Source organism: Rhincodon typus, chromosome 11, assembly GCF_021869965.1.
Source record: "Rhincodon typus isolate 14 chromosome 11, sRhiTyp1.1, whole genome shotgun sequence".
NCBI lineage: Eukaryota > Metazoa > Chordata > Chondrichthyes > Orectolobiformes > Rhincodontidae > Rhincodon > Rhincodon typus.
Genome location: NC_063342.1, coordinates 25,958,210 through 25,985,825, shown reverse-complemented (window position 1 = coordinate 25,985,825; position 27,616 = coordinate 25,958,210). Strand labels below are relative to the sequence as shown.

Genomic DNA, 27,616 nt, shown 5'->3' with positions numbered 1-27,616 from the left:
GCTGGACTCTTGAAGCTGGCTATTGAAGCTGTTTTTTCTCTGTTATTCCGGCCACAATGTGCTTCCGCTTTCAGTCATGCAGGCTAGTTTTAACTCCACTCAATGGCTTACAGAGGGAAGGGAAAGCAGTAATTGCAAGTCCCACAGTGTACCCAGAGAGGTCTCCCTTCTGATTCTCGACCCTCTGAGTTTTTCATTTTCTTTATATTTGGTCTTACCAATTGGTGATAGGAGATTTCCTGCCTGTCACGGTGTTGCCAAATTCATGCTGTTGATGCTGTTGTGCCCTTGATGGGACTGCCAAGGAGATCACTGCTGCCAATGAGTGTGGGCTTGGAATTTGTTCGCTTCCCCAACAGTGGAATTTTGAAGTCCGTGGGAAATCTTCAGGTCAGAGGCTGCCAGCTGCTTTAAAATGTCTACATTTCCAACTTACCTTACATTTCCTGCCCCTCATTCAGCAACAATTCAGCACAGAAGTGGGCAAGTTGGGGTTGGGTTTGATACTTTTAAAATTTGAGCAAATCATTCCAATTGTGGATGCTAATAGCTAGTCTACAGGAATGTGAAATCTCTAAGCGAACAGCAAAAGGCAGAGGATGGTGAGAGAGTTATAGCTAGAAGTAAGGGGTTCTCTTCCTGCTGCTAGAATTGCATGTGAAACAATCTGTTTTACTGAATTTGCCTTTGTCAACGGTGTGTTTATGGAATATTACTATATTAGAACAGTTACTGTTCAGTTAAATAATCCATTATTCTGTTAAGTTTTCCGGTAGAGTTGAGTTATTCCAATTTCTTCTTTCTTTTGTTGTATTTTAACAACAGTGTATGAATAAAGTGTGTTTTGCTTCAAGGCTGGTAGTTTCACCAATTGAATTGCATCCAGCACACAACGACTGGCACTTGCCTACAAAATAAGAAAAAGTTAGGGTTTAGGCTATCTTAATATATTTTGTGAGAGTTTTGTCAGGCCCATAACAAGGGTATACGTTGATGAAAAAATACATGGGTATTGATATCGAACTGGCATTTTGGACAACTACACTGTGCTTGATCACCTATAATCTATATGAAGACAATATAGTCAAAGGAATCCTCCTGCCTGTGGTTTCACACATCCTGGTAGCCCCACTAATTATTGTCTCCTTTGTAAAAATGTGTGCTAAGTGTTTTTTTCTTCTTTAAGATTCTTCTAGATTTGTTTCCTTCCATGTCTGATGATTTTGACTTGAACATTAATATTTCGCTCTTCCAACCTGTAGACTACCTTTCAATACCACAAGAGGAAAAGGCACAATTACTTTCAGATGTTGAATCTGTGATCACATTCTACTGCAAATCCCGAAATGTCACATACACCCAGAGTCTTGGCTGGACCGACCTGCTTAAACCTCTTGTTCCACTCCGATTGCCACGAAATGATTTGTATAACTGTTTTTATGCCATCATGAATAAATATATACCTAGGTAAGAACACAAATATCAGCTGAACCAGTTTTGTTTTGTGTAGCATATGCAACATATCTCTGTTCTCTACCTTGCAATGCCACTTAATTATTTAGTGCTAGTTAATTATTTTCATTGTGATAACAAGTATTAAGCGAAATGCCTGCTGACATAAACAACTGTATGCCAAGTTGAAATTTTGTTTTGAACATTGGAATCCTTGTTTTTAAACAGAGATTGTGTCCCCAAGGGTCGACCATTCCACCTCTTCAGGCTTCTTCTGCAGTATCATGAACCAGAGCTTTGCTCTTTTCTTGACACAAAGAAAATTACTCCAGACTCGTATGCAATCAACTGGGTAAATACATCTGTTTTTGGAAAAAAATACATTTTTCAACATTCCAGTCACTTTGTAGCATAAAACCCCTTTCTGAATGTCTGACACAGTTTGACAAAATCTTCTACATGTGGATACAATAATGACACACAAAAGTAATACCTTTTCACAAAATGTGTATTTTTGGTAAGATTGGGTTCAGTTAAATGTAGGCTTATTTTTCAATCCAGCTGGCAATTTAGACTGGTATTTTGAACTTTGGATGTACAGATTTTACAGTTAACTGATACGATGTTTTGTTTAAAATGCACTTTTATTATTGATAGAATCTGACAAGTATTACTCTTAAATTCATTATGCAGGTCCTATCTGTCCTTTGCAAAAACGGGGGAAAAAAGCTTTGATTATTTTGCTTTTAACTAATGCTTTTTTGTTTTGTATCCACTTCAATGAATTTCTTTATTGGAGCCTGTCCTTGGCTTTTCTCAAACTAGTGGTTCCTGGTATAAATTCTAACATCACGGGCTATCAGTAAATTATTTGAGAATTCAAGTCATCCTGCGCATTTTGATGGGTAGAAACATTTCCCTCTTTATGCTACAATCCAAGCACTCCAGCATGACACAGAATAATGTAATTAGTCAATTGGTAGTACAGAACTTAAGTATTGTTGAAAAATAATGCATTTTCTCAAAGCATTTTTGTCTTGCACTCATCAGGGCAATTTTCAAGAAGTTCCAAAGTAAAGGGAAAAAATATATATACTGTTTGAGAAGAGAGTGCCGATTGGTTATCAATTTGAGTCTTATTAGTAGAGGCGTTGTCATGAGAATGTGCCGGTTAGTGATGGCGTAGTGGCTCAGTGGTTAGCACTGCTGCCTCACAGCACCAGGGACCTGGGTTTGATCCCACCTTTGGGTGATTGTCTGTCTGTGTGGAGTTTGCACATTCTGCCTATGTCTGGGTGGGTTTCCTCCCACAGTTCAAAAATGAGCATGTTGGGTGGATTGACCATGCAAAATTGCCCATAGTGTCCAGATGTGTAGTTTAGGTGGATTAGCCATGGGAAGTGCAGGGTTCCGGGTGTGAGTCAGGGTGGGATGCTCTTTGGAGAGTCGGTGTGGACTCAGTGGGCTGAATGGACTGCTTCCACGCTGTAGGGACTCGGATTGTTATTTGCAAAGTTTTGCTTATTTTTTGAACCAGACGTATTGACTCTGATTGCTAAAGGCATTTCCCTGATAAATGAGAATGGTTGTCACCTTTTTGAGTTAAAACAGGTGCAGTGTTAATGCATGTTCTTTCTGCCCTCAAAGAATATGGCCCTGTGTAATAATAGACATAGTTTCCAGAACACACACTGCCACACTGTGAGCCTCAGTCATGATCCTAATTTGATTATCAATGTAATTCTTCATAGAGTCTGGACAGGATTTGCTAAATAAACCAATCATGAAATTGTACCTCATGTTGGGCACTGTTTTGAATTTTGCAAGTGCAGGCTGTTTGAGTATGGTCAATACCTTGCTTGATGGAACCAGCCAATGGGATATGCTGTTTGATGCAATCTGCCAATCTTGTATTGTAAGCCTACGTACTTGGCATCACATGGGCACTGAAATTTATGCACCACATTAGTCATTTGTGTGACAGGCAGACTATCTTTTTGGCTTGATGGCAGCATCCTGATAGCAGCAACCACCAGTTGTTTCTACTGCACAGTAGCAGCATAAAACCACTAGTTTCACCTATTGCTCAAATGTTTAAAATGTGTTAATCTGGATTAGACTTGACACGTAATCAGGCCCAAAATTAACAGATTATAAACCCATTCATGAATTTAGGGGATGTACAGGGCAGAAATGATTTGAGTAAGAATTAAAGTATCATAGAATCCCTACAGAATGGAAGGAGGCCATTCAGCGCATTGAGTCCCTCTGAAGAGAGCATCTCACCCACCCCCCCCTGACCCCCCCCCCCCCCCCCCCCCCCCCCCACCACCACCGCCACCATCCCTGTAACCCTGCATTTGCCACAGGTAATCCACCTAGCCTGCACATCCCTGAACACTATGGGCAATTTAGCATCTCCAATCCATCTGAATTGTATATCTTTGAACTGTGGGAGGAAACCAGAGCAGCAGGAGGAAGCCTGTGCAGACATGGGGAGAATGTGCAAACTCCACACAGACAAGAAGCCATTGTTCTACAGGGTGACTTTGATATGCCCATTTTACCATCAGTGAATAAATGGCTCCGGCTCTATTTATAAGATTGCCAAGAAGACCAACCTTACGGTATGTAGAACTGCAGGAATCCCAACACACACATCAGCCAACACAGGTAGACAGTTGTAGAGAACCCCTTGGCTGAAACCTCAACTGAAGATACCGAGGAATAGGAGCTCCTGTGACAATTCCATTTCAAAGGTGAAGTTGAGCATAGGCTTAGAATCTATTAAGACATTTAGGAATTTCCCTGCATGTGGCTACAGATTTAACTATGGCTAACATATCTATATATCAGAAATATACAAGGGGTAGGAAGTGAGATGTTATTTTATCAAAGACGTGTTTTCCATGGAGATCCACAGAGATTATTTGTAAGCTGGGTCTATTGGGGATCCCATGGCAAAACCATCTGTTTGATCATACATGATTTGCTGAGTTCAAAGCTCAATGAATACTGTTTCTCACAATGGTGGCAGGTCTAGATCGCCATGATATAATGCATCTGTGCAAATGACCATAGCTTCCTTGAGTGATATGTTTAGCTGTCAGTCATCACTAATGGTGTATTCTTCACGGCAATGCATTTACTATCAGTGTACTCTTGCCAACCAAGTAGCATTCTCCTTTCATACAGTATAAATGTTGTTTCCCTTTATTTTGGTTTTTCTTGAGAAGTGTCCTGTCTTAAGCAGCATCTTTAAAACAGAAATAGATGCAGGAAGAGGGTTAAGGAGGGAATTCCAGAGCTTAGGAGCTTGGCAGCTGAAGGCATGATTGCAAATGGTGAAGCAATTAAATCAAGAATGCTGAAATATCTCCAGTCAGAAAATTGTATCTCTGGAGGAGATTACAGAGCTGGAGAGGAATGAAGGAATTTGAAACCAGAATGGGAGTTTTAAAATCATTTTTGATCTCGGGACCAGTGTTGGTCAGCAAAAACAGGATAATGGGCAGCATATTTCCTACCTACTGTGTGCAACGTGTGGATGATATGTTGCAGAGCACAATCTGTTTAGGAATAACACACTGACATGTGCATGTGCTTGTGCTAGGACATAGATCTCAAAGAGAACATAGCTTCATTGCAGACTATTATTTCCTGTCTGATACATTTATATTTGCTGCATGGCTGCATCTTAAGTGGAACACTGATGGATGAGTGGGAGTTAGTGCAACTGAGAATACGGACTGTCAAGTTTTTGATGACTACATGCTTACAGTCAGGGGCCAACCAAAAGTTCATTTGAATAGTCAAACTTAGAAGTAACAGAAGCCTTGAGGAGCACTGAGGTAGGGATAGAGTTGGGCTACACTAAGCAGTGGAAATAGGCCTGGGATGGCAAGGATAATGAGTTATAATTTTTGAGACAAACAGTCTGGTTCAGCTTGAGACAGTTACCAGGTGTAGAATTCAAAGCTGTGGCTATGAAATGGTGGTTGCCATGCAAATTGAAGACAATGTCGGTGTTCCTATGTTTGGTTGGGGGAAATTGCTGCTCGTCCAAAATGGGATGCCAGACAAGAGCTGACAATTGAGAGACATGGTTGAGCGATCAAGTAAGATAGTGATGAAGTGTGGTTGTATAAATGTCTTCCCTTCCCAATACCCCTTAACAATAGAACAGTGCCGTTTTGCCTCTCGTAACTCCATTATCATAGACTAATCTTTTACACAGTTTGGTACAGCCAGAGTATCCGATTAAACCCATGTGTTGGTGATGAAAAAAGCAGAAACAATTAATTCCCAAATGACAGGAAGCACCTGCCTGCCTAAAAATAGTAATGTAAGATGTAAAATGAAGCACCCCGTTTGACAAAATGAGGTTCATTTTATTTTTGAAGTTGAACTCTTATTCCTTCTACCTTTCTCCATTTCTTCCAGTCTTCCTCCCCAGCCTTCAGCTCACACCTAGACATAAAAGTCTCCGTGCCCCCGCTCTCACTGTTGCTCTGAGTTGAGGATTTCACCCTGCTCCCAGTAGCAGCCTCTAAGCCCTATCCTCACCCGTTTTTTTTTTTTAACAAAGCAAAATCTAGGAAAATTGTACTCTCATCCTGGTTTAAATGATAGTTGAATTTATTTCATTTTATTTAATGCCATAAGCTAATTTGTTGTTATTCTCTTTTTATGAAGATTTTTTTAAAGGCTGTATTCGTGAAATATGGGTATAAATTACCATAAAGCTCTGATTTTAGAATTTTGGTAATTTTAGATTATGAAACATTTGTGCTTTTATATCTATTGTTCTGAAGGGAGCAAGCCTCTTTGCTGGTTGTTGTACAGAAGATGTTGCCCAGCTGATGTGGGATGTGTATCTACAGCAAGCAGACCCTTTCCTAATTTTCTTTCTCATGTTAGTCATTCTAGTTAATGCAAAGTAAGTATCCTTTCTGTGATTTTTTTTTTCTCCCCCAATGCCGAGATTGTCAATTTAACATTTACATCTCAGTTATATACTGTGGATAGATAGATACCTAAATGTAGTTTTTCTCCGTTCATTAGATTTACCTAATCTTGATTTTCAAGTTTGTTATAAAAAGACATTAAATTTTATAAATTCCTTCTCTAAAATATTTTACGTATTATTTGTACTTGATTTTAAAAAGTTAATAACTATGCAAACATTATTCAAGTAAAATGCCATGTTACAGGGCTGACTTTTTTTGCATTTGAATCATCTTTTTCTATTCTTAAGTGTTGTCTTAATACTGAACCATATAACTACACAGTTAAAGTTGTCTCACCCGTTGATCATATCTTCATTCTTTGATTATTTGCCATCTTCCCCAGTCATATCCTCTGATCTCATTTCATCCATGTGACCCACATTCAGTTCATTTGACCTGCTCCTGTCCTCAAATATTTGCTTCTGAACCTTAGACTGTAATTCTTTTAAATACCCCTCTTTGCTTACCCACTGCTTATTTCCCTTTTTTTTTTGGACCGTTGTTATCAATTCTCACTTCAAAAACAAAATTAGTTACCCATGTCCTCCCACTATCATCTTTTCTCACATATCATTCTCCTTAAACAGGTCAAAACTTCAATACCTTCAGTCCAACTTTCATGTTATGTGTGGAAGGGAAAAAAGCCTGGGAGATTGATTGATTGAATTGCCCCAGTTCACAAGACTTAATGAAATGATGTTTTTTCTTAAAAACTGATAGAACTGATGATGCTGTTAATCAAAGACTAAACCAGAAATGGCTGAAAAAGCTCAGCAGGTCTGGCAGCATCTGTGAAGAGAAATCAGAGTTAATGTTTTGGGTCTGGTGTCCCTTCCTCAGAACTGATGGTAGCTTGGAAAATTTTATGCAGAAAATAGGGTGGGGGGGGTGGGGTTGTAAAGAGTAAACGATAGGTGGGGATAGACCCCAAAGAGAGAAAAAAGAACAGTTGGACAAAGGAGTTGATAATGATCTGACTAGGAGAGTCAATAGCTGTTAATGCAGACTGTAAGTGGCTAACAATGGGTTGTGTGTAATAGCAGACTGTGATAACAAGGCCTGGTGTGTAGGGGTGGGGCTAGGACATAGAGTTCAAGCCCTAAAGTTATTGAACCAGATATTGAGTACAGTGAGCTGCAGGGTCCCCAAGCGGAAAATGAAGTGTTGTTCTTACAGCTTCCGCTGCGCTTCACTGGAGCATTGCAGCAAGCCTGAGACACCGATATTGGGCAGGATACAGGGTGGTGTGTTGACATGGAAGGCAACTAGAAGCTCGGGGTCGTTTTTGTGGGCAGAACGTAGATGTACTGCAAAGCGGTCACACAGTCTATGCTTCATTTTCCCAGTGTAGAAGAGACAACATTGTGAGCAGTGAATGCAGTAGACTAGATTCTGGGGAGCACAGGTCAAGTGCTGCTACACCTGGAAGTTATGTTTGGGCCCTTGGACACTGTGGAGGGAGGAGGTAAATGGATAGGTGCTGCACCTTCAGCGGTTGCAGGGGAAAGTGCCGTACGGCTCTGGCGGGGGTGTTGGAGTGAAGGAAGAGTGGACCAGAGTGTCTAGGAGGGAACGGTCCCTGCAGAAGGCGGATAAGGGAGGGGGGGAGAATATGTATCTGGTGGTGGCATCTCGCTGGAGGTGATGGAAATGGTAGTTAATGATCATCTGGATGTGGATACTGGTAGGATGGTAGGTAAGGACAAGGGGAACCCTGTTGCTGTTTCTGGAGGGAAAAGAGGGGGTGAGGGCCAAAGTGCAGGAGATGGATCAGACCCATTTGTGAGGACCCTGTCAACAGCTGTGCTAGGGAATCCTCAGTTGAGAAAGAAGGTAGATGTTTCAGAGGTTCCCTTGTCGAAGTTGGCGTCATCAGAACATTTGCGACCAAGACAGAGGAACTGGGAGAATGGAGTAGAGTCTTTAGAGGGAGCAAGGTGCAAGGATGTATAGTCCAGGTAACTGTAGGAGTCAGTGGATTTATAGTGGATATTAGTGATGCTTTTTCTCATCAGAATTTCCTGTTATTCAGTCTCTCTTCTCCAGGTTCTTTTAAACTTCGCAAGAAGCGCAGGCAATTGGGACACTAACTGCAAACTCCCTTAGTTACTGATTAAAGGCCAGAGCTTACAGCAACTGTTGAGGAGAAATAAACTGAACTTCTTCAATCTTTTATGTATTTTACTATCTGCCCCTTCCAGCAGTCTTGAGGGCTTCTGCCAGCATCGTACACATCACAAGCTGTTTAACTACCCAAAGCCTATCAGATAATTATTGACAGGCACCCATGCTTGTTCACAATTTCACAAAACAGTCAGCAAATGTAGTCTTTACAGCTCAGACAAAATAAATGATGCAAGACTGCATGAAACCTCATGGTGTTGTTGTAACATTTTAACTTTGCTATCATCAAAAACCTTGTCCATGTTTCTTTTGGAAGGGGATTTGATAAGTGTTGTATCAATCTTTTCATTGCTGACCTAGGCTGACTTCCTGTCTCCCAACACACTAAATTTAAAGTCCTATTCTCAAGTCCCTTCAAGGGCATGCTGCACCTCCAATCTTGGGTTCCTCCTTTAACTTTTGGTCTGCACTGGCCTTTTTTTGCATCCTACTTCCCTTCACCCCACCATTCATGACAAATCATTCAACCATACAATTCTACACTCAAACTCTCTTAAAATGTTCCTTTCTACTGCTGTATTGACTGTCTTATGAAAATAAAACACCATTTCTTGAGCCAAGTTTTTTTTTTTTTATCCCGTCTACCTCTCCAACAGTAATTTTTTGGTAGTATAGAACTTGCATATTGCTGAAAAAAATACCAATTTTATTGAAGTCTTTTGGCTTACCCTCCTCATTCCAGATTGAGAATGTTGATATCTGAAGTTACAGTCACCAATGATAGGAACAAAATCCGGGATGATCAAGAAGCCAAATTTAGAGGAGCACAGATATCACTTAAGATTGTGGGGCTGTAGGAAGTAAGAGAAAGTAACAAGACGATGGAGGAATTTGAACATCTGAAAGAGAAATTTAATATCAAAGCATTGCTCTACCCGGCCCCAACAGATTAACGAGCACAGTGAGTGATGGGTAGACAGGAGTTAGGACACAGGCAATACATTTTGGATGATCTCTAGTTCATAGAGGGTACACTTTCAGGAGGCAATGTTTGCAGACAGTCTTGTGCAGCCTCCAGCAGTTGCTGGGGAAATAGTGAGAGTCAGTGATTGGGAAATAGAGTTTGGAGTGAAAACTGAAGCCAATGACTTTGTCCAATGTTCATTGGAGGAAGTTTTCTTTTAATCCATTACTGAAGATTGCATAAACTGTTTGACAGTTTAGTCGCAGTGGAGCAGTTGAGAGAGGTGGTGAGGTTAGGACATTGTGTCACCAGCATATATGTGGAAAGTAATGTTATTGTTGGATGATGACACCAAGGGCACTGTGTATTTGAGAAATAGGCGATGGGACCAGGGTAAGATCCTATGGGGGCACTATAGGTAACAAAGTGGGAAGAGAAACCATCGTAAGTAATTCTTGGGCAGCAATTCAATAAAAATGGAACCTAGCAAGTGTAGTCCCATCCAGCTAGACAACAATTGAGCACTACTGGACAAAGGTAAGTTTCTTGATAGGTTTAAGAAAAATAGATTAGTCGGGTCACAGTCAATCAAGTATCAGTTATGCCTTTGAGAGCCATTTCAGTAGACGATGGATGTGGAAATCATACTTCAAGCATAGACAAGACTAATGGACACAAATTTATCTAATAGTTTTACTGCTGCTGTGAACTTGCAGGTTTAAGTTATATTGGAAGAAAAATATTCTGGTTAAACGCACAGGTTTTCACACTAGAACAAACACAATGCAGGAAAAACTCAGCAGGTTTGACAGCGTCTGAACAGAGAGAAAAACGAGTTAGTGTTTTAAATTTGGTATCACTCTTCAGAACTTTTATCTGTCTAGTTGGATCATTTGAGAACTGAATACCCAGTGATTTCTTATCTTGAAGATCCCTTTCATGTATATTTGCAGTACTTGGTGTTTAATCCAAGGACAATAACGTATCTTTCTTTTTTTCCCAGAGAATTTATATTGTCTCAAGAGGCAGAATGTAAGGCAGACCTCATTCGTAAGTATACCAGATATATTCCTTGAATAATTTTCTTTGCATTTCAATTAAAGTTGCATGTATTGTTTGTGATGAATCCTTAAATGTCCCATGCTCAATATTATGAATACTTAACACAGATAGAAAAGGCTTCAATATTGTATTCTAGACTATAGATAATGGACAAAGTGATCATATTTGGTCAATATTTAGTTCAGAAATTCAGCACATAATTTTGAAATCGTTCCCACTAATTGACAGAAGATATAGTTGACTCATGTTTGCATTTTCAGAAAGGCCTCCTTACTTATTGAAATAGCTTAAAATTTTGAGAAATTTGTCGTAATTAAGGATAATTAAATTTGAAAAGACCTTTTGAGTTCTATCTTATTGAAGCTTCTACCTTACTTATCTGAGCTATTGCCGAACAAGTAGAAGTGTCAAAAGTAATGTGTTGGAACATACTTTTCAATTTGAACATCAAGTCTTTTAAGCATTTGCCATTTAAAGATATATAACTTGAAAACTTTATCTCTCAAATTGCAAGTTTTAAGATAGAATAATGTCTGAATCACAAAGATAAGAACTTGAAACTTCAACAATCCCACCACTGCATTCCTTTCCAGCTACCATTTCTATCTCATCAGGGGGAGTATGTAGGAGTAATGATAACATTTTGTACTAGAACCCTTTTGAAATAAGGTAGTATTTGTTGACACCAACAACTATGAGGAACCACCCACGCATGCTCATTCGGAAATGCACATGTCCAAACACTGATATCATCACGAAGACTTTACATGTGATGTCATGTACAGATGTATTACTGAACATGCACAGGGGAAGAATGTGATTTTAAACTTGGCATCAGTGATAGGGTGAGGTTGAAACCCCTGATGTGAGGGGGAACTGGGCCCAAAGTGGGGTGGGAGCAGCAAGGAGTATGGGTGGTATGGTATGCGACAAGGAAAGCCAGGAGCCAGAAGCCAGGAGGTCCTCTCGCTCGCTGGCTCTTTCTCTCTGTCTCTACCCCCCCCAAATCCCCACCCTACCTTCTGGTCTTCCCCATAATCCCAGTTTCCCCCCTCCCTCCCTCTCCCTTGCTCCTCATGATTGCTCTTCCTCCTTTGTTACCTGCCTCGGCCCTGATTTCTTACCTCCAATCTGCCTGCAGTGCTCCCGCTGAATATCGCATGCGTTGATGTCGGCAAGCATACATTTAATTTCTAAGGAGCACTAGATTTGCTTATCATTTGCATGTAGCTTGTCACCCTCGTGGAGGTACCATACTGGAAATCAAGTCCCACTATTCCTGGAGTTGTCACAAAAGTTTTATCAACGTACACAGAATTCCCTAATTCAGCTGTCTTTTTAAAACTAGCAAAACAGAAACCAGGTTGCAATACTTAACAAGAATGACCCTTTTTTAGCTAATAAATTGATTCCAGCTACAGCTAAACAACTATAAACTGTCGACATGTAATTCTGAGTTAAAGTTTTAACCTCCTTTATAAAACTTCCTCAACAAACACATGTAGACAGACATGGACCGACACGCACAAACGTTAGTGATGTGGTGGAGGGAAAAAAGGAGAAGACAGCTCAATGATCCTTGTCCACAGGGTTCACTGTGATGATCTTTTGGCTTGTCAGGGCTTATTGATCCTTGATCTCCTTTCTTCATGCACTGTCACTTGTTTTCAGGATGCACAGAGCATCTGGTTCATAATAAGTCTCTAACTTATTAATTAAAAGCCACAGTCTACAGCAATTGATGACGGAAGATAAACTGGCTTTCTTCAGGTATGTATATTTCTTTTACTACAGAAACAAGGACGCCATCTCCTTTTCTGAAGGTCCAAAGTATAGTTCGCATCCATAAATTGCTCAGTTATCTGAGAATCACATAGTTATTGGCAGATAGAGGGCCTTTGCACTGACAACTGCTGCTTGTTGCTGCCAATTTTTACTTTGTGCATACTCCCTGGTGCCTTTCAATTTGCAACGAAACTTCGCCCATGGTTAACAAGAAACAGTGAAAACAGCACTTAAAAGTAAATTACCAGCACTTATTCTAAAAAGTGCCACCAACCCTTGCGCATTCTTCGTTTTTAAACAGTCCTTTTTCTATTTCATTGCACAACCAAAAATACAGAAAAATGACAAGATGCAATCTGTACAAGCTTATTTTCTTTGCTAGGCTTATATTAACACCTTACAGCCAGGCTTGAGCAGACATGTTATGCGCATTTGTGCTTCTTTTAGGTGTCAAAAAAACTCCCTTACTTTATTTTCTTGGTTCTATTTTCTGATTTTACAACTTAGTTTTTGATTCGTTGACAATGGAGAAGTAAATCTGGAATGTACTTCGCATTAATATGTGAGAACAACGCTAGAGGCCATGGATACATACTTTTAAAATGTAAATTTAGAATGCATAATGCGAAGCTCTTTGCAAATCTAGTGATTGATACAAGGAAATTACTTCCAGGTAGAGTAATGGAGATGAAATTCCTGGACAGGACTATCGCTACAATGAAGAGAATTTGGAGTCTTTTTAGATGCGTGAATTATTGTGGACCTAATGACCTTTCTACTCTTCTGTTATCTTGTGATCTTAATTTTTTTATGGTCCTATTTAAATACAGTCTAATGGTTACCTTTAAAAACCTAGTAACATGCCATTTTCTTGCACTATTGATGTCAGGTTCAAACAACTGAGCGGTTTTGTAGCCCAAATGTTGTAGCGTTAATATTTCTTCATTTTAATGAAGGAGTTTCTTATAGGCCAAATTGGGTAAGGACATGATGTTTCTTTCCCCAAAGCACAGTTGTGAATTGTGACAGCTCAATAAACTGCCATAATAAGGTGTAGAGCTGGATGAACACAACAGGCCAAGAACACCAGCAGCATCAGAGGTGCAGGAAAGCTGACGTTTCGGGTCTGGACCCTTTTTCACAAATGGGGTAGGGGAAGGGGATTCTGAAATAAATACGGAGTCTCAATAAACTGCCACGTTGCCATTTGAACTTTTAGTCTCTGGATTGTTAGTTCAGACTTCTAGACGATAAGTCCAGGAACTTAACTATATAGCACCATGTCCAAGCAACTGAGACCTTAATTACCAAGGTACTGCTCACAATTAATGTAGTTATTTTTTCACAAGGGATCATCAATGGCTAATCAAATAACGAAACTAAAAACCAGAAAGCAACAACATCACCAATGCATGGGATAGACTCACTTTTGAAACTCGGTGATAATGTATCACATGAACTTGAGGGACAGCAGAATTTCTCCCTTGGGCATTGCTGCCCTCAAGATTACCAACAGCTCCACCACTTCCAATGTTCCAACTCTGTATCAAGCAGGCAAAATTGCATTAAATATTGAGAAGATTTCCAAATTCTATTTCAAATTTGATAACACAAATACCAATGTACAACACTTGATGAATTGCATACTATAGCAAACTGCTGTAGCAAAAGTTCTTGTCTAAAGTATCGGTAAATGCACGTTTTACATTCCCAATTGTTAATTGCTTAAGGCGAATATTGAGAGTGGGGTTGGAAAGAAGAATTTTATGACTAGCAATCTAGGTTTAACTATTTTGAGGCACATTGTTTAATTTTTCAGAATGAGTTTTGCAGCACCAGTTTTTGTTTGATAGAGCAAAACTTTAGGTCTTGTTGAAGCTCAATTTTTAGGCTATTTATCATTGGAACCAATATGGCAAAACATTATTTCCTTTTGCTTTTGAAAAATATGTATGGTAACTGCTTATTTAAAACATAACGCTGTAGTTGATGAAACTGAAAAAGCAAGTTGCAGAGAGAATATATGTTTATGTTGATCAAGTAAGTTAGAAATGAGAAATTATTTTCCCTTTCTATTCAGAATTCGCCATTTATTAAGAATTATCCATTTTCATAGCTTAAAATATTTTAATTATGTTTTCTCAGTAACGTTTTTAACACTTTTTATCTACTCAAGGTAGGGGTTTTTAATAGTAGGAAATTGACATCTTGCCACATGTTCAATGTCAGCACCAAGCACTCCTAGGTCAGCGTAATCAGATAAAGGGTTAAAGTTTTGTCTAATTTGTTGTGGCAATATGCTTTACCCCAATTTCAGAAGGGGGCTTTTGCACTATTGTGACACATTTGTTTTTCAGTTTCCCACACTAGTCACCTGGTCCTGTGACTTCTTGAGTAAGATGCAAATTTGTGCCAAACTAAGTACAATTTGTGCTTAGACTTTTTTCTATTTGTACTGGTTTGGACTGAGGCTGCCCAAACTCATTTCACTGTATTTCTTACAGTCAACAGACAGAAGACGTATGTCAGTCTATGCTGAATTTATGCACTGGCTCCAAAGACGAAAAGCTTTTATGCCACTTTTTCTCCTGTCTAAACTTTCTAATTGGCTCCTTGCATCACTTTGGATTATTGTTTTAAATAACAGGCAAGTTGAAAACAATTGAAGAATTTGCATATGTAACCACATCTTGAATGTTAATTTGATTCAGCAATGATTTACAAGTAATATTTGTTCCAAAAGTAGTTATTAACTCAAAATTACCTTTGTGATCCTTGTTGAACTTCCAAGGTGTTGGAAATAGTGGGGCTGAATCTTTGACTTCTGTGGCTATTGAGCTAATTGTGCAAAAGATGATAAGAACTTGATAGAGGCCTGGACAGCTGAACCTTGAGTTCCTTTAATGCTCCTCTGAGAAGTTGCTCAATGGGGAATTTGGGAAGGGTGATCTCCATCAAAAGTAGGCATTGAACAGTTGGAGCTGTTTAAATCAAATTGGGAGCAGTCTTTGCCTTCCTGCTATCCAGCACACGCATGCATGATGACATTATGGCCTACTCCTCAACTCTCTACAATTACCAGGGTCCCTGATATAGGGCGTTAAATTCTATATGTAGATCCAACTGTCAATTGTAATCTCTTAGCTCCTTCCGTCAGCAAGCTGTATTCCTGATTGTTGATTGTACTGCCCTGAATTTTCAAGTGCTTTCAACAGTACTCAACTTTCTCAGGACACATGCTTACATTTGAAGTTTGTTTGTACCCTTTTTTAACAGCTCTAATCAGGAACTCCTGGTTGTGGACCTGTGCATTACTGGTGCACAAGCAGAGGAGGGCCCCAGGTGAAATGGTTCAACACGTATGTTCAGTATATTTATTGTGCAGTAAGTGCAATAAAATTTAAAATTCAAATGTAAGCCAAAAAATCAGAAGTCACTTACCCCTGTGCAGTTTTCCCAAGGCACCTAAGGTTTCTTGTTGCCAGATCCCTACAGTTTTATTTATTAGTTTACCTGTACCTTTTATGACAGCTGCACACATGCGTGCAGCTATGTCTAAAACGTTTTCCACCACCCGCTCTATTCCAAGGTTGGAATGTGGTCTGGTGGTCATTTGAGTTAGAGCTGTACAATATTTTAGCTGAATATGCCACTATAGGAGAGCTGTAATGTAAGAAATAGTTTTTATTATGTGGTGATATATGTTGATAAAAATTACTAATGTCCTACAAAATCCTGCACAAGACATAAAAGTTGCAGAGCCACTGGTAGTTTCTAGCCCAGTCATTCTCCCAACTCTGCACATTCTACAATGCTGACTTGACAGCCACCTTGGTGTTTTGATGGGTTTGCATACCATAACGTGGTACTGTTTATTTTGACCGTTGTTGATCAACTGATGACAGAGGGATATGAGAAGATCTGCTGCTAGAGTAACTGTTTGCATAGCCCAGCTTTATTTCTTGTAATAGAAGATGTTAAATTATCAGGATATAGGTTTTATGTTTCTTTGTGATAAGTATTTATCAGAAACCTGTAATAGGTCAACATTAGTCAAATTTAACAGATAAATTCTCATTTTGTGAAATTTCAGGCTTTTTCAAAAAAAAGCCTCTAATACTATACACAGTCTTTGCTGTGACATTCCAAATGAAACTAAATTACTTACTGTTAATGACTATCAACTAGATCTCTTAAGTCTGAGTCTGTCTAATTTAGGGATTCAAAGAAAATTGATCATATGCATCTAATCATCTTTATTTTGAAATAGGTTTAAGGGATTTTTAACTTCCCTATGTTACAGCGAAACCATTGATATTAAAAAAAAAATCAGCAATCTAGTTTATGACAGATGTAATTACCTCTTAAAACAGATCTTACTGTGCAACACAGCAGGAGCAGGGAAGTTGACGTTTCCGGTCGGGACCCTTCCTCAGAAGGGCCTTTCTGAAGAAGAGGCCCAACCCAAAACATCAACTTTCCTGCTCCTCTGATGCTGCCTGGCCTGCTGTGCTCCTCCAGCTCCACACTGTGTTATCTCTGACTCCAGCATTGGCAGTTCTTACTATCTCTTACTATGCAATTGAAAATAATCTAAGAAATTATTTGTAATGAATTTTTTAAAATATTATGTGACTAACATTTAGATATAAACAGTGAAACACTAGCATCACAATTGTTCTTGGATAAACAAATTCTTTGACAATTTTAAAGAAAAAAAAACCAAACTGAAGGTTTTTCTTTTGATATCATCACTTTCTACCTTTATGTGCCTTTGTATCCATAAGCATCAATAACTGCTTCATTAGGCTTAATCCAGTAGGCACAAGGATGTGCTGCTGTTTCCTCATCTGAGTCTTACTTCGGTGCACTTTACCATCCAGATTTACTCTTCCTTTTTGTTTATTGTTTGCCAGTCCTTTTCATATGTTGTAACTATGATTAGAATAAATGTCTCTACTGCCTTGAGCCTCACTTTCTGCACTGATCTTGTAGCCAATCTTCACCATGTCCACTGTCCTTGCTGCAGTTCATTCAGAATACCATTGCTCATGTTACCTGCTCAGAGCTGAGCACTCTTCTTCGCCCAATCTGTACTGTATTGGCACATCATGGACATGGTAACGTCACCCTGCGCCTAAGTCTCGAGCCTACTCTACCATTCTAGATCATGATGAATCGTCTACCATAGTGCCACATAGCCATTTCACTGGCAAATTGTTGACAAGATTATTGTTGGCATGATATCCTAGATATTTTGTTCCTTGGTATTGTTGTTGGGAAAATATCTGATTCAAAATTCTATGTTGATTTGATTCCTCTTTCTTTGAATAATAGAATGAATTATTTGTTACAGAAGTGTTTAAAAATTGCCCAGAGTTTGTTTATTCTCCATGGGTACAATAGTTTATTCTAAACTTGTGTTTTATTCTGATGGGTTCTTTGAATTACAGCTGCTTCATTGACAAGGAATTGTTGACAAGATTATCGTTGACATGATATCCTAGATAATTTTGCTTGTTCTATCCATTTCGCCATAATCTAATCACTAGGCCCTTTGAGGGATAGGCAAATCTAATGAACTGAGAGAAAGGTGAACACTGACTTTTCATTTTCACTTTGATTAGTGGTTTTCCTTGTTGTCTTTACACGAGTAACATGATTGTGAATTAAAATTTATTGGCAGAGTGTATATAAATATTATAAATGAGCCCTTGTGTTCAACTCGAGGCAGAAACTTAAGTTATGAGATCAGAAAAAGATGCAGCAAGTAATTGTGCATAATAGAGCATATAGCTTGAAGTGAGGCAGGGACTGTGCTGTTATAAGAATGACTGACAGAAACATTTCTAAATGGGGAAGCCATGCACAACTGCAGAATGGTTTGAGAAATGCACAGAAGTGAAGTAGTAAGAACTTCCTAATTGGTTTGCATAAATAAATAATTACATTTTCCTTACCCATTGCAGATAGACAAATCAATATTTTCCTTCGTCTGTACTTATAACTGCATTTAGGTAAAACAAAACTGCAGACCTGAAACAATCAAAACCAAAAATTGCTGGAGAGACTCAGCAATACTGGCACTATCTGTGAGAGAAACAGAGTTAACTCTTGGAGTTCGGTGATTCTTCTTCAGAACTAAAAGCAACTAGGAAAAGGTGATACTTAGGTTGATGATGGGAGCATGGAAAACGGAGTGAGCAGATGGGTGGAGACCGAGCCCAGCGAGAAAGAAAATGCAGTTCCCTCTATACTGGGGAGACAAAACACAGACTGGGTGACCACTTTGCAGTACACTTATGTTCTGTCTGTATACGTTACTCTGAGTTTCCAGTTGCATGGTACTTCACAACACCGCTGTGTTCCCATACCAATATTTATATCTCCGACCAGCTGCAGTGCTCTTGTTAGGCTCAGTGAAAGGTGGAGGAACTATTTTTCAGGTTCCACTTAGGAACCTTATAAAATTCGGGATTCAATGTTGAGTTTAACAATTTCAGAGCATGAACACCATCTTCCTCGTCTATTACTGATCCCTGCAACCCCTGGTCCTGTCGTGAAGTGAGTTGCTTTCAGCATAGCCAACCTAGTTGCAACTACTCAAACTCCATTATCACCTGTCCAGCTCCTCCTTTCCCTGGCTTACTATTAACAATCCCTTTGCCTGCCTACCCTGTCTTCTGTCTCTACCTGTCTGCACATTTCTTCTTCTCCTCCCGCATTCTTCTTCACCCTCCTCCCCTCACCACCACCCCCCAGAACCTCAGCATAAGTTTCGCCTTTTCTTAGCTGCTCCTAGTTCTGAAGGATAGTCACTGGAGTAAAAATGTTAGCTGTTTTCTCCTATCAGATGCTGCCAATTCTTTTGAGTTTCTTCAGCAATTTGTTTTTGTTTGTCTTGAATGTATGTAGTCATTGCACCCCATTTTCCAGTCAGCTATTTTAAATGAAGTTTGTGCTTTAGCTTGTTCTTCCTTTTTCAGGAAATAAAGTCTTTCTTTATTAAAGAATGGTACTTTTTAAAAAAAATAAATAATTTTAATACCCATTTTGAATTGTCTTCCCTCCCTGTTACTTATTCTTTTCTGAATGTGCAGCTAATGAGATGCATGTCTGGCAATAATAGTGTATACATATAAATATTATATGCCAAATACAAACCATAAACATGTCGGTATTTAAGAGAGTGTACAATTTTGTAAATTATGTTTGAAATCAATGCAAAAAACGTTGTTTACCTGTTTGCTTGGACCCCCCTTAAAGTGATGTTGGGTCTTTAACGCTGCATAGTCTAATCTCTGATTCCAAATAAGGAGATTACTAAAGCAATAAATGTAATTGACTTATTTTATGAAGCACTGTATTTGCTGTCAGCGTGTGCAAATGTTTGTATTTCAGGATCTCTTGAACATATTCCATGCAACCTGGAGACAGAAGATATAGAGGATCTCTATTCATTGGCACTGTATTATTATACCCGAACACCTGCTTCATTTAGAAAGGTACTTTTATTTCTGAAGCACAAAAACATTCATCCTTTAATTTTGATTCACATGCAACAACTAAACATACAATCAAGATTCCAATTAGGCAGAATCCTTTTTTAAAAAAAATTGTATGACTTGTTTTTGAAAATTTATAGTAATAAAAATTTGAATTGACATCAAATGCCATCCAAAAGAATAAGACATCTTTCTATATAAATTATGTGGCAAGACAAGAATATCTGTCTTTATCCTGTTCTAAAAACAGTTAACATGGAAGGTGTCTTCCAGCGTCAAAAAAAAATGCAAGGATTGTAGATAGTACCTTTTGGGATTGTGGTTAACGTCTTTATTTAAAACCATGCTTTGCTGACTCGGACAACTAGTTTGACATGCTGATATATGCAGGTGACACTATTGTTTTTTTCTCTTGCTGATCCTTCAAGAAGACCATGTTCATCATCTGGCAGTTTGTTAGATTTTCAGTGGGTACATAGGTGACTGTTAAGGAACCTGAAGGTGCTGATGAAGATAGAACAGGATGCACAGATTGAGTTTTGTATAAGGTGTTGGCTCAGAATTTCCTTTCTTTGCACCTTTCTGCCTGTGATGATGTATGCTTGCTTTTGAAGGTGGCAGCACCATTTTTCATTTGACCACAGCAGGTGCAACACTCAGGCTAGATTTGAAATCAACATCAAAGTTGATATCAGTGAACCATTTAACAAGATTTGCTTTGTGACCAGTTCAACTCAGTTGTGACTTGTTGAAGCCTGATGTGCCAACTCACTCGGGTGTGCACGTCAGTGTCTTTTTTTTTTAAAACATCCTGCCATCTGATGTTCAAGGGCTTCTGAAGGCAGCTCAAGTGAAAGTGGTTGGGTTTCTTGGCATGACACTCCTGCAAATTCTGTGTCTTTCCCACCAACAGCTGAGTGGGCAGAATAATTGCTCACTTTCTGTTTGAAAGGCAGACTTACTCCACCTCATTCTCAAATGGATGGTCAATGTCTGGAGAAGACGACACTTGGTTTTACAGTTCTTGCATGGGGCTCGCCCACAATCTGGGCAACATCGAGAAAATGTACCTTGAAGATAAGTGAACTTATTCACTGCTAAACATGAGCTGAAACAGTGAGTTCAAGATGGGGCTTTCCTGCGTCCTGGTACATTGCTTCAATTTATTTAAGGCTGAAGTTGTCACATGAATTGGAGAACAGTCCATTGTATGTTACAAGTCAAACTCTGACCCATTGTCCATACCAGGTCATTAGCAAACAGCAAATGGCAATTGGAGCCCTTGATCTTTGTGTGGAGTTGTCTCAGATTTGAGCAACTTTCAGTCCATACAACTTCTGATTTTGATGTCATGATAAATATCATGAAAGACATTGAAGAGCCCGGGAAGAAGAAAAAGTGCTGAAGAAAAAGGTGCTAATGTGCAAAGCTGATTAATTTCATTAGTTACTGGGGTTAGATCAGATGACTCAACTTCATCCAGGATATGAGCCAGCATGCTGTCGTGGAATTGTCGAATTGTTGCGATAGACCATTGTATTACTGTGACAGGTTGTACAAGGATACATGGACAACATCTGGGATAGGTCTCCTTTGTTCTGTGACAGAGCTAAGAATGGTACTTCATACAATAATCACGCATCTGCTTCTCATGACGTGTGACATAGCAATGGAGAATTACATGTGTGTTGCTTTGCTGTCTGTGTTTATTTTTAATGCTTTAACTGATAATGGCATAAATGATATTTGCCTTCCTTATGCTTGCCAATTGCAAAGGAGCACTGACTGTTGTCAAGACTATAGTAGCATCTAATATCATTGCTGAAATACCATTGTTACACCTCACTGGGGCGGTATGCTGAAAATAGAGTCACACTATTCCCAGAAAATCATTTGTATTCATCAGAAAGATGAAAATATTCTAACAAGTATGCAGAATTCCCCAATTTACCTGTCTTTATAGACCCAGGTTGACAAAGCATAGACCAGATTAGTATACGTAACAAGAATTACTGCCTATTATAAATAAGTACACTCTAATTACAGATAGCAATTGTGAACCACTGGCATATAACTATGAAAACTCTAATCCCCATATACATTGCCCCTCTACACACACATACACGTGCGCACACGCACACACACACACGGGTGTTATGGGCAGAGGGAGAGTCTGGGAAAGCAGTGTAGGGGTCTCTGTTCACAGGATTTGCAACGAGGAATCTTGTACAGATTAGAACATTGCTTCTCGGTCTTCCTTTAGATGTTTACACTTGTTTATAGTAGGCACGATTTACACTTAAGTTTCTCTAACTTACTAATTAAAAGTCACTGCTTATAACAACTGCTAAATGAAAAGTAAATAGATTTTCTTCAAGCTTAATATGTTATTTAATACAGAAGACAGAGCTTCTGAGGATCCAATGCTTCCTCCCCAACTTGTTTACAGCCCCAAGCTTTTCAGCTATCTAAGATCTAATCTCAGAGTTGTTAGTCAGTAGAAGTCGTTTGGCCTCTGAACTAGTGAGCAGTTATGATGACAATCAGCTACTTGTTGCCAGCAGAATCTCTATTTGTACAGGGTCCTTGGCTCCAACTCATCCACAGACCATTTATTACAGCTTGAGCTAGCAGCTGTGTAAATAATACTTAGAATGGGTGTCAGGTTATTTGCTTTCGAAAACTGCAATAATCCTTCAATCCTGAAAGAAAAATGCTGAACTCATCATCAAAACATTTCTGAAACATTTGTGTTTACCAGAGGAACATGAGTAGGAATGAGGTCGTGATGCTGTGCGGGACTGGGATTAATTAAATTGATCTTGAATTGAAGGGCCAAATGATCAGCTGTGTTGTAAACATTCTGATGGAATTCTAATATCAATGTTTGAGAGGTTACAATAATTTTTATCTAATTGATTAAGTACAGTGTGGTACAGCATTCTGTACATCTTGCGTTTTCTCTAAACTGTACAGATTCATATATATTTTCCCCCCAAATCTCTAGTCTACTGACCTGGATTTCTAAGTTGGCAGGGAAGCAACAGTACCTGCCATTGCCAGTCCCCTCTGAGAAAGTTGCCCACGAAGGTCCACCAAGTTCTGTGGCACCATTTTCGCCTTTCCCAGAACCAGGGGTCACAGTACGAGGATTCGGGGTAGATAATTTAGGACAGAGATGAGGAGACATTTCTTCACTCAAAGAATGGTGAGCCTGTTGAATTCATTACCACAGGAAGTAGTTGATGCCAAATCATTGAATGTATTCAAGAGGTGGCTAGATTATGGCACTTGTGGCAAACGGGATCAAAGGCTATGGGGAGAAAGCAGGATTAGGCTATTGAGTCGGATGATCAGCCATGATCGTGATGAATGGCGGAGCAAGCTCGAAGGGCTGAATGGCCCCTCCTGCTCCTATTTTCTATGTTTCCCAATGTTAGTTTCATTCTGGTGCCAGCTATTGAGGAACTCTGGTGATCGCCTACCATGATGTCGTCAGGCTAATCAACCAATTATGTTGAAGCACTTTCATGTATTGCAAACCAGGAAGTAACCAGCAAGTTTTATCACTCACTTGATGTAATAAAAGTTGGAAATAAACTGAAAGATGAGAGCATACGCATAAGCGGAAATATCAAAAGAAATTTAACATAAAGACGATGCAGTGTGGAGCTGGAGGAACACAGCAGGCCAGGCAGCATCAGAGGTGCAGGAAAGCTGACATTTTGGGTCGGCATGCTTCATCAGAAATCCTGACTTGAAATGTCAGCTTTCCTGCTCCTCTGATGCTGCCTGGCCTGCTGTATTCCTCCAGCTCCACACTGTTATCTCGGACTCCACCATCGGCAGTTCTTACTATCTCTTAACATGAAGTTTCTTTTTAAACAAAATCTATTTTTTTTAATCATGGAATGGAAAAGTCTGATATTTTGCATAAAATTAGTGTTTCTAGCTGAAGGTTGATTCAGTGCTGAGCCTTTGTATGGTGTTTCCAAGACAGTTATACATCAATCAACAAAGCAAAATAGTGTCGAGTAACTGAAACAAAGAACTATGGATGCTGGAATTCTGAAACAAAGACAGAAATTTCTGGAGAAATTCAGCAAGTCTTACAGCATCTGTGAAGAGACAGCAAAATTAATGTTTCAAATACAGTAACCCTTTTTCAGAACTAGTAGTAGCTAGTAATGAAACAATTGCCATATAATTGCTCATGACTAACAACATTACTCATGGCAGGATAACCAAAATCTGTTTGGAAGTAATCTACTGGGATTGAAAGATGATGAGATGGATCTGAGCCAAGCTTTATGTTTGCCTGTTTCGGTATCGGAGATCCTACAAGCAAATCAACAAGGGGTAAATATACACAAACAAACCAACCTGTTTAAACAAAATAGTTTATTCCAGGGAAAACTGAGATTTGCAAAAATAATGAATATTTTTTGTTCTCATTAATGACTTGAGTATCAAGATTCATTTGAATTTAATAGTGTGTGTACCAGCAGACAGTCTGCTAAACACACACACAAGCACGATATGGTGGATAAATTTTTTGAGAAGATTTGTAGCTCAGGTCATGGATGAAGTTGCAGTCTTGTTTGGTTGCAAGTGTTTTGTCACATTGTCAGTGCACCTTGGTGAAGTGTTGGGGTTCCGTCCCGCTTGTAATTTATCTGCCTCGGTTTGCTGGAGTGGTTGGTATTACGTCCAGTTTCATTCTTCAGTGGTTTGTATATCGGGTCAATGTTGACAGAGTTCCGGTTGGAATGCCAGGCCTCCAGGAATTCTCTGGCATGTCTCTGTCTGGCTTGTGCTATTATGGATGTGTTGTCCCAGTGGAATTCATGTTCTTCTTTGTCCATGTTTATTGAGACCAATGAGAATTGGTCATGTCTCTTGGTGGCTAGTTGGTGTTCGTGTATCCTTATTGCCGGTTTTCTTCCAGTTTGGCCTACGTAATGTTTCTCTCAGTCCTTGCATGGTATTTTGTATGTTACATTAGCTTTATTGGTTGTGGGTATGGGGTCCTTTATGTTCGTCAGTAGCTGTCACAGGTTGGTTGTTGGTTTGTGGGCTACCCTGATACCTAGGGGTCTGAGTAGTCTTGTGGTCATCTCCGATATATCCCTCGTGTACGGTAGGGTGATTAGTCTGTCTGGCAGTGTGGTGTCTTCTTGCTATGGTGTGTTGCAGAGGTAATGGCGGATTGTGCCTTTTGGGTATCCATTCCTTTTTAAAACTCTGTAGAAGTCTTCTCCTTCCGCTTTGTGCAATTTTGGGTTGCTGAAGTGTGTTGTGGCTTGTTTGAATAATGGCCTGATGCAGCTCCATTTGTGGGTGTTGGGTGGTTGCCAGTGTAATTAAGTATCTGGTCCGTATGTGTGGTCTTTCCGTGTACGCTAGCCTGGAATTCCCCGTTGTTCTTACATTCCACCATTATGTCCAGGAAGGGTAATCAGTTGTTGTTCTCTTTTGTGAATTTTATTCCGGTGAGGATGTTGGTTATGTGTCAGTGAGTTTCTTCTAGTCTCGTGCGTTTGATAATCATGAAGGTGTCATCTACAAAGCGGACCCAGAGTTTGGGTTGGATACTGGGGAGTGCTGTCCATTGTAATCTTTGCATTACTGCTTCAGCTATCAGTCCTGATATTTGGGATCCCTTTGGTGTTCTGTTGATTTGTTTAAATATATGGCCGTTGAAAGTAAAGTGGGTTGTGAGGCACAGATCCAGTAGTTTCAGGGTGCTGTTCTTGATGATGTTGGTGTCGTGGGATGCCTGCCTTCCTGATTTGTCCAGAAGTGTGGCAATTGTCTCTTTGGCTAGGTCGATGTTTATGGATGTAAATAATGCTGTTACGGCAAAGGATACCATTATCTCGTCCTCTTCTATCCTGGTGTCCTTGACGATGTTGAGGAATTCTTGCAAGTGGATGGAGTGGGTAGTGTTGTCAACTAAGTATTTCAGTTTCCGTTGTAGTTCTTTGACTAGCCTATATGTTGGTGTGCCTGGTAGTGAGACAGTGGGTCTGAGGGGGTCCCCTGGCTTGTGTACCATCCTGCAGCAGCTACTGATGAACGTAAAGGACCCCATACCCACCACTAATAAAACTAATGTAATATACAAAATACCATGCAAGGACTGTGAGAAACATTATCACCGGAGAACAAAACCGGAAGTAATACCAACCACCCCAGCAAACTGAGGCATATAAATAACAAGTGGGACAGAACACCAAAGCTTCACTAGAGGCACACTGACAATATTAAGTAGCAAGATGATGAAATTTCTGCAATCAAACACACCGGCTCGGCAAGCAAATCTGCAACCTCAATATGACGGATGTCAGAAATCTAAAATTAAAAATAGCAAATGCAGTATCTGCAGTGAGAAAAACAGAAGTTAATGTTGCAGGTTGACCATTCATCCAAATGAAATGTTAGAATTGCACCAGATTTTAAGCAAGTACATAGGACTGGAAAGTGTGGAAGGGAAGGGAAGAGAAGAAGACAAAAGGAAAGATCTATTCTGGAGAAAGCAGGTGAAATTAAATGATGGGACGGTGATGGATATTGGTGATGGCATGGTGAGATAAAAGATGGATTTAAAGGAGCTATAATTGGCAAGGTCTGAGGCATTTTGCTTTGCCAAAAAGGGTGGGAAGAATAATTTTGTTCTTTGATATCTAGTAGTTTGCAACATTGTTCAGATAATGGATATCTAGATTAGATATTTACACTGGAATCTCTAGATAGTGTTGCAATTGAGAATGTAATGAGGTGTAAACATGCAGACATAATGGGAATTATAAACATTACGATTCATTATTAATGCAGTTAATTATTTCAGAATATTATAGTTGAGTAACCTTTTACACTAGGTTGCAAACCCCTTGTTTTATCTCTCTTGTGTTTCTTTATCTTGCTTTCACTTTAAAGGATGGAGTTCGTTTCTTTGTAGTGGATTGTCGACCTGCAGAACAGTACAATGCTGGGCATCTTTCTACAGCATTTCATTTAGATTCTGACCTGGTAAATAAAAACTTATACAGAAAAGTTATTGCATGCTCTGCATTAATGTGATAGATTGCTGAAAGTAAGGCTGAATAATTACATTGCATTATTTGGAAAGCTTACAGGGATGTTTCGAACAGTACGAGATAAATTTCTGCTTTTCAAGTTCAAATTCTAATAGGTTTCACACTGGGCGTGACACTCTGGAAAGTTTGGAAATAACTTTGTATGGATTTTTGTGACAGGCAGCAAATCCAAGCAGGACTTATACACTTAATAGTATGGTCCTGGGGAGTGTTGCTGAACAGAGACCTTGGAGTGCAGGTTCGTAGTTCCTTGAAAGTGGAGTTGCAGGTAGATAGGACAGCGAGGGCAGCATTTGGTATGCTTGCCTTTATCAGTCAGTGCGTTGAATATAGGAGTTGCAAGGTCATGCTGAGGGTGTACAGGACATTGGTTAGGTCATTTTTGGAATACCGCGTGCAGTTTTGGTCTCCCTGCAATTGAAACGATGTTGTGAAACTTGAAAAGGTTCAGAAAAGATTTATAAACATGTTGCCAGGGTTGGAGGGTTTGAGCTATAGGGAGAGGCTGAATAGGCTGGGGCTAATTTTCCTGGAGCATCAGAGACTGAAGGGTGACCTTTATAGAGGTTAATAAAATCATGAAGGGCATGGACAAGATAAATAGAAAAGGTTTTT

The 27,616-nt window shown here is 39.4% G+C and overlaps 1 protein-coding gene across 2 annotated transcripts in view; it reads left to right on the top strand.

Annotated features, from left to right (window-relative positions):
• The window catches only part of tbc1d23 (TBC1 domain family, member 23), a 72,717-nt gene that overhangs the window by 30,416 nt on the left and 14,685 nt on the right, over positions 1–27,616 (top strand). For both annotated transcript variants that reach the window (XM_048602493.1, XM_048602491.1), the window contains exons 4-10: positions 1,263–1,467; positions 1,681–1,804; positions 6,267–6,391; positions 10,553–10,599; positions 19,798–19,901; positions 24,141–24,260; positions 26,841–26,933. In XM_048602493.1, coding sequence (XP_048458450.1) covers positions 1,263–1,467; positions 1,681–1,804; positions 6,267–6,391; positions 10,553–10,599; positions 19,798–19,901; positions 24,141–24,260; positions 26,841–26,933 — 818 coding nt within the window. The remainder of the gene's footprint in view (positions 1–1,262; positions 1,468–1,680; positions 1,805–6,266; positions 6,392–10,552; positions 10,600–19,797; positions 19,902–24,140; positions 24,261–26,840; positions 26,934–27,616) is intronic.